This window comes from Haplochromis burtoni, unplaced genomic scaffold (genome assembly GCF_018398535.1).
Source record: "Haplochromis burtoni strain Fernald_Lab_line unplaced genomic scaffold, NCSU_Asbu1 Contig_281, whole genome shotgun sequence".
Classification (NCBI taxonomy): domain Eukaryota; kingdom Metazoa; phylum Chordata; class Actinopteri; order Cichliformes; family Cichlidae; genus Haplochromis; species Haplochromis burtoni.
The window spans coordinates 679,136-687,378 of record NW_024582642.1 but is presented as its reverse complement, the minus strand read 5'-3'; the positions used below and the strand labels follow the sequence as shown (position 1 = coordinate 687,378).

The 8,243-nt window shown below is 43.1% G+C and overlaps 1 protein-coding gene across 1 annotated transcript in view; it reads left to right on the top strand.

Moving 5' to 3' along the window:
* The window catches only part of LOC121811910 (LARGE xylosyl- and glucuronyltransferase 1), a 19,762-nt gene extending 14,211 nt beyond the window's left edge, over positions 1–5,551 (top strand). Inside the window, exons 5-8 of the mRNA XM_042227800.1 lie at positions 900–1,178; positions 1,272–1,418; positions 2,147–2,342; positions 4,886–5,551. Of these exons, the coding sequence (XP_042083734.1) occupies positions 900–1,178; positions 1,272–1,418; positions 2,147–2,342; positions 4,886–5,083 (820 nt within the window). The 3' untranslated portion in view covers positions 5,084–5,551. The remainder of the gene's footprint in view (positions 1–899; positions 1,179–1,271; positions 1,419–2,146; positions 2,343–4,885) is intronic.
* Positions 5,552–8,243: the final 2,692 nt, after the last annotated feature.

Genomic DNA, 8,243 nt, shown 5'->3' with positions numbered 1-8,243 from the left:
ACCAAGACAGACAGAGCAGGGGATCGAACCGGTAACCTTCCAGTTACAAGATGAGCTTCCCAACCTCCTGAACCATGGTCGCCCCGATAAAAGCTAACCACCGAATGGTAGCGTAACTTGGAAAAGTGCAAGTCAAACCAAAACTTTGCCTTCAGTGTTAACTAACAGAAACTAACACATTTCAAAAATTTCATCTTTTACTTTAAAGGGGAATGATCTCCATTTCTTGTGTGCAGACCAGTCAGTGTTTTCCATACTGTCTATGGGCAACCATGGAAATGTGTTTGCAACCAAAGCAAATACAAGGAGGTTTTTGGTTCAGTGCTCTATACACCTTTGCAATCAATTCCACTTTGCTACAGCAGGCAGCCTCTTGCAACTACTCACCAGCTAGTCAGGAAATACACATTTTTTTCCTAATTACCCTAATTACCACTGACAGCCTCTAGGCCTGCCTCACTTGGGCTTCACCAATCAATTTCACAGTGAGTACCTGCAACTTCCAACCACCACTCTCAACTACTCAGTCACTGCGGTTGCCAGTGACTGAAATATGTGGTTTATTAAAAAAAAGACTTCTTAATTATTTTATTGACTTTTCATGTTTTTATTCTAACATCAATTCAGAATAATCATTGTGAACAAAACAGAACAAGAACTGCCCACAGCTAGCAAGCAGACTTCCCTTTTAACATCTCAAATATTGCAATCCAGTAGTTGTATTTCATTGTATGGTCTCCTGCTGTTTTCTGTAATGTGAAAGAACAGCAGATGTTTTGTCATTGGCTGACAAAACTAATACTCCAGTCGCGATGCATGTGTATATATATATATATATATCCTCTATATATAATAAGTTATTTGGTGATGTCATTTATGCCTGTGATCTGGTCTTGTAGGCTCCAGATGTTGGAGGCCATCTGTAAGCACTGGGAAGGCCCCATCAGCCTCGCCCTGTACTTGTCAGATGCTGAAGCCCAGCAGTTCCTTCGCTATGCTCAGGGCTCTGAGGTGCTGATGAGTCGTGGGAATGTCGGTTACCACATTGTCTACAAGGAGGGTCAGTTCTACCCAGTCAACTTGCTACGAAATGTGGCCATGCGACACGTCAACACACCCTACATGTTCCTATCAGACATTGACTTCTTGCCTATGTACAGCCTCTATGAGTATCTCAGGTAAGATGATTAAGTAAAAACCAAAGGACAGCGCTAAATGTTGATCTCATTCCTCGTTGACACTGTGAACAATCACTTACCGTCTATGTGCAGGAAGTCTGTGGTGCAGCTGGACATGGCCAACACCAAGAAAGCTCTAGTGGTTCCCGCCTTTGAGACACTTCGGTATCGACTGTCATACCCGAAATCTAAAGCCGAGCTGCTGTCTCAGCTGGACATGGGCACACTCTTCACCTTCAGGTTAGACATGTTTGTCCCTGTCTGTCGTAGAAGGTATGTGAACCAGAAAAGAATAGTAGATTCGCAGATACGTTCTGTCAGTGGACTCAGAGGACGAGAGCAGTCTGAACACCACTACTCTGAAGGGAAGGCGCACCAGGGGTGCTCAGTGCAGACATAAGACATGAGTGGCACTAACAGAAAGCTGCAATGAGGCACACATGACATCCAGTAAAACCAGCGTGACTCAAACCTTCTGCTTTACATCTGGAACAGAAGGATAAGAAGCTGGTTTCACAAAATACTGATGTTAATAACTTTGACATAAATTAATGAAAATGTAATTTCATCTCACAGACATGGAGATAATTATATGCCTATGTTTAGTGTGAGTACAGATGCAACACTATACTGGTCAAAACTCTACATGGACTGCACACATGACTCCTGTGTGCAGTCTCTATGGGTGCCCAAGGCTCTTTGAGTCATATTCACTTTGCTTCAGTCTGTAATACGTCTTTTATCTTATGGTCTTATGGCACTCACACATATGGAGATAACTGTGCTGCCATCATAAATGATTTGGTCTGAATAGTGGGGTAAAAACTCTATAAAAAAGACTCAATTTTCACATCTACGCTAGAGAAAGAGCTTTTAGCATCCCTGTGTCCAAAGTACCACCTAATCTTTTAGGAACTGTAGAGTGCATTTCTGCTCTGGTAAACTACTTTCCTTTTTTCTCCTTACAGATATCATGTGTGGACTAAAGGCCATGCACCAACTAACTTTGCCAAATGGCGGACAGCCACCACTCCCTACAGAGTGCAGTGGGAGGCTGACTTTGAGCCCTATGTTATGGTGAGGAGGGACAGTCCTGAGTATGACCGCCGCTTTGTGGGCTTTGGCTGGAACAAGGTGGCTCACATTATGGAGCTGGATGCACAGGTAACTCGGTGCTCCCATTGTCAACCTCAGTTACTCCCAAAATTGGGACTTTGTGTAAAATGTAAATACAAACAGAATCCAGTGATTTGAAAATCTCTTTAAGTCATATAATAACACATCGGTTATTTAAACTCACAACTGGACGAACATACAGTAGACTTATTAGCAACAGGTCAGTAACATGAGTGGATATAAAAAGAGTATTTCTCAGAAGAAAATACAGGAAGAAAAATGTATCTACAAATTTTGCAACTAGCTTAATTCAGTTCAGTTTTATTTATGTAGCGCCAAATCACAGCAACGGTCACCTGAAGGCTCTCTATACTGTAAGATAAAGATCCTACAATAACACAGTAATGTTCCTAAACTGTGAAGACTGAACATCTCATTGTCTACAGTACATTATATCATCAACAGACTGAGAGAATGCAACACTTCACAAATCACCGTGTGTGAACACAGCTCAGAGTGCCGTCCGTACGTGCAGGTTAAAGCTCTATCATGCAGATAAGAATCATCTGTAACATTGATCCACAAACACTGCTGTCTCCAATGGACCAAAGCTCAAAGTGGAAAACGGATCTTAGGTCAGAGAAATCGGAACCAAAATGTTTTTTGGAAAACGCTGCGTCCTCTGAACTAAAGAGGACAGGGATGATCTGACTGCTTATCGGTGCTCAGTTCAAATGCCTGTATCTTTGATACTACTGGGGGCATCAGAGCCTATGGAACTGGCAGCTGACACATCTGGAAAGGCTCCATCAGTGCTGAAAGGTATATACAGGTTTTAGAGCAACATAAAGACAGCAGGTGTCTTTATCATAGTTTAGCAGGACGATGCTAAACTGCATATTGCATCTATTCCAGCAGCACGGCTTCATAGCAGAAGAGTCCACACCATTCACCAGCTTAGAACATCTGGAGCCTCAGGACTGTTGAGCAGCTAGAATCTTCTATCAGATAAGACCAGGACAACATTCCTCTGAGAAATGTCAGCAGTTGCTCTCCTCAGCAGTTAAAAGAATCGTTCAAACCACCACCACCTTCAGACTGGTGTTTTGGACCTCAAGTAAAGTTAAAAGCATAGCTGATCAGCACAACTCATCACCAACTGGTGGCAAGTTAAGTCAGGTTGTAGAGGAAGACGCTGGATAGGCCTCATACTCAAGCTATTATTCTGAGGATACGCTGACCAGTCAGCTGACAGGTAATGGTAGGCCCTACGTTGCCAGAGTCACAAAGAGAGTGACTCTGGCAGTAGCTGAAGCAAAAACCTGGGTTTGGTGATGCTATGGAACAAGACTTTTAACTGACGTCAAGGCAAACTGACAAACTGTCAAGTGACTCAGAATAGAGAAGCATCTTCCAGCTCACCTGTATGTGGTGAGGATAGAGAGCTGCTGACTTCATATAAGGATATCGTTAGGTGGTGAATGTGGTGTGGCTATGGACTGAGAGGTGGAGCTGGTTGTCTACCGTGTGGAAGGTTGGGGGTTCACTCCCTCAACTTCCTCAAGTCTGCATATCAAAGCAAGATACTGAAGCCCACGTTGTTCCCCATCAGAGTGCGAGAGTGTGAAACAATGTTAGATGCTAAGAAATTGAAAAAAGCACTTCAAGCATTCCAAGTAGTACAAAAATGTATCAATTTATTAACTGACTTATTAGGAGGGTTTCTTTGAGCCCACTGACATCCTTTCCTTTGAGGAGGCAAATTGTGGGGAAAAGGGATGACTGGTCTATCCCTGGGCATGAGGTCAAGGAGGTAGTTAAACAAGGACATTTTTCAGTAGTTGGGGAGAGGGCGGTCTGGGCATCTTTGCCGAGACAACTGCCTCTGTAACCCAGACAAGCTGCAGTCGATGGATGGAAAACGTTTAAATTTCTCATTTAAGTTTGTTTTATAATGTGATACAGAATATTTTCAAATGATGAAATCCTTTTCCACTAGATTCCATTCCATTAGGATAACTTAACTTAAGATAATTTTGATTTCCACTGTGTAATTTAACCACATTTATTTTTGTATTTTGAGGATTTGAGGATAAAGAAAGCTCAAAAGCTCAGTCGGTCAAATGATTGGACAGGTTGTATGGCTTTACAGTGACAGGTCCTGTTCTCTTTTAGCTGAAGAAGAAATCAGCATGCGACTCATTATGACTGGGTTTTAATTTTAAGAGGTCATAGGTCAGGTTTGACTGAAGTGCTTAACAATAGTCTTTATGCAAACATCCTTTTTTGGAGCATAAAATGCAACTTCTAAAAGTCATAGAAACTATTTTGTGTTTATAAAATTTTTATTGTCACTATATCTAATGTCTGTGTGTGTCCTGTGACAGGTGTTGCTCATTGTTGAAAATATGAGAATAGTAATTATGTTAACTGCGCACTTCGGTTCAGTTCGACTGAGAATTTTAGCTTCTTATGCACGACCAAGAGGAATGTGGCTCATGCAGTTACATGTTACCAGATCAGATGGACTCGGGTATGAACGGTGATTCCTGAGGAATTCAGACTGAAAGTTTGTTCTTTTCTCTCCACAGGAGTATGAATTTGTGGTTCTGCCCAATGCTTTCATGATCCACATGCCTCATGCACCCAGCTTTGACATCACCAAGTTCCGCTCCAATAAGCAGTACCGGGTCTGCCTGAAGACCCTGAAGGAGGAGTTCCAACAGAACATGTCGCGGCGGTACGGTTTTGCCGCCCTTAAGTACATGACGGCTGAAAACAACAGCTAGCCACCACTGCGGACCCTCATAGCCCCAACTCTGAACTACTGACATGCTCCACAGGCTGCACGAGGGGAGCATAGTGTGAACGGAAGCCTGTGTGGGTCCTGGGGATACTTTGAGACTTAAGTCCCTCAGAACATTGGACACTGAGTGTGACACTGCAGGGGCTCTTTTGTTCCAACTTTGTCATCAGTTGTGGATAAAGGAGAAAATGTGTGAAGCGTTTCCTTCTCCCAGGATGTTAAAGCTATGAATGATCGCACAAGGGACTGCTGGGGCTGGGCCCCAGGTGTGTGGGCCTCAAGCTTCAGTTATGGAATATGATAGACAGCAAACAAAAATATTGCCTTGCCATATTTCTAAGACCAATGACAGTGTTATGGCTATGTGTAACATTATGTGTGTGTGGGTGTGTGTTTGTATGTGTATGTGAAGGTAGATACAAGTGCGTGTGCGCGTGCGCGTGTGCGTGTGTGTGTGTGTGTGTGTGTGTGTGTGTGTGTGTGTCTGTGTAGGTGTGTGTGTGTGTGTGTTCTGCCAGGACAGTGCTTAGCAGGGTGTAGAGCACTGTGGACTAAGCTTTCCAAAACTATGAAGTAACAGGAAGCTGCAGTATGACTGACAGCACAGCCCCGGCTCCAATGCAACCGATCTGCAGGCAGCAGGACAAAGAGGTCAACATGTTGACAGAGAGTTAAAAAACCTTGTGGTGACGAGTGAGACACACTCAGATACTGAGGGTAGCAGCCATCTGACCATCTGCTGCTGCTGAATTTGTTTCATGGCTGATACAGATCAGAATAAATCTTCCTACTCGTATGACAAATAAGCTAAAAGTGTAATAATGTCTGGAGACCATCCGCTTGGTTAATTTTCAGGGGATCTCCACATCAGCCCTGTAGTGTGTCTTCGGTTTTGGTACGACTACAGAATGTGACAGCAGATGGAAGCATTGTCGCTTAGTTAACTGCCTCCCATAACAGAGTGCAGCAATAAGGCCCAACAGTCAGCATTATCTATGAGTGGGTTAAATGGTTGATGGGAGGATGGGAAATCTGTAAAAATCTTCCAGTTCCAGTAAGGTGAGTCCCAAACACTTTCTTCCTCACGCTCGTTCTTTCTCCCTCTGGCCTCTAGTTTGACAGCAGTTCAATTCAGGTTTTTTTTATATAGCGCAAAATCACAATAATAGGTGCCTGAAGGTGCTTTAATGTAAGGTAAAGACCCTACAATGATACTATAGCAGCCAAATGAGCCAATAACACAGTGCCAGTATGCGCTCTCTTTGTTTGTGAGGTGTCACACCATCAGTTGGTGTATCGTCAACTTATTATTGGTCTGGTATGAATGTTGTGCCACTAATTTCATGTTACCTGGAGAGGCTGTGGACAGACTGGCAGCCATAGAGTCCTGATAACAAGACACTGCTGGGCATTAATGTCCTGTATGATATTATAAAGAAAAACTAAAGTTAGATACGGGTCTAAAGACATTAGGAACACAAATCACTGCAGGAATAATTTTGTAATCAATACAGTGAAAGTGAAACTGAACGTTTTGACATGGATATTATGGAATACTTGAAAAAATATTGAAAAAACATGATAATATGATGATACTGGTCTTGGTCAAATAGTGCAAAAAAATTCTCCTGTCTTTTTCCAAATCACATGACTTCAGTGGAAAACATGAGGTCAGGTGAGGAAAGAAGTAGTGAAGCAGAACCCCGGTATTTAACCCAGATTTGTTTTGTCACCTTTAAAATGGTCCTGAAAGTTGCTGACCCACTAATCATCATGTGATTTGCCCCAGGAGTCACAGTGTGAAACTGCTGTGTAAAGGTCCGATCGCTCCTCCTGTGCACTTCACACATTGCTGTAGTCAAATTATTTAATCTTGGCAATACCTAATAAGGTAGCCACCCCAGGTATCATCCCGGGGTGGCTGTAGCCGAGGATCTACTGATCGCAAGGTTAATGGTTCGATCCCTGGCTCCAAGTTGCAGGGTCTCTCAAGCATCCATCAGTGTGTGAGTGTTAGCTAGGAAGCACTGAAAGGAAAGTGCTTCTGTGAATGTGGCGTGTTGTATAAAGTGCTCCAGGAGAGTAGAAAAGTGCTATATGAGAATCAGTCCATTTACCTTTTTTATTCATTTTTATTAAGTCTGCTTTACAAAGCGTTTCACACGGGAATGAGCTTCATGCAAAGGTCATTTCAAGAAGAGTTCATTTATGGGCATAACAAATTGTTCAAAATATATATATCTTTGACTAGGATGTAGATGATGATCTGTGTTGCTTGTCAGTCCACTTATAGGACACCATCACTGCTTTCCTGTTATAGGAAATAAAGGCAGCGTTGAACCACGTTTCCTGAATTCACCCTGATATAATTATGGCTCACATTCTTCTGTGCAGCTTCACTCAGCTAGGAAAAGACAATCTGATTATCTGAGCACAGCTGCTGCCCTTGTGTTTCCTGCTGCCTGCTGTACTTCAGTCATGAGTGTGGTGGTAAGGCAACCTGTTACCTAAGCAACCAAAATGTAATAAAACTAACACATGCATTTTAATCCACGTCAGTCCTTCTTCCTGCAGGTTAGGCGTGTAAAAATTGTTAACTGAAGGTGCAGTCAGCTGCAGTTATGGATTCACTCTTCCACTTAGAGCAGCTGGAGGCACCGCGGCCTCTGTCAGGTCCCAGCCAGGATCAGAGTGAACGCATCATTAGGCAGCAACTTGTCACTCAGTCCTAGTCTCCAAAAAAGTCCCTGGACTCACACAAACTTGATACTGATGTGAAACTAGAGGCCTCTCTCTCACACACATCCCAGTGATCTCTCACCCTGTACAGGAAGCTGCACAAGGTCTTGGTGCAGGTTAGTGTGTATGAGTGTGAAGAAGCTATCTAAGTGACTGTTGTATGATATTCGGTCTTCATCTGTTAGCCTTGCAGGGCTGAGTGGGGCTGCAGTGTGTAAGTAGGACAGTGCTGATTGATGCTGCTACCTGAATAAAAGCAAAGAGTCAAATCGTGCCGTTTCATCATTCCTACTTCTGTGATCGCCAGTTTGACCTCATGAACACAATAAATAAGAACACAGCTGTCACTACAGTATAGGGGAAATAGCCCATTCTGTTTTCAGTAGTCTGAGGGACCTCTTTTT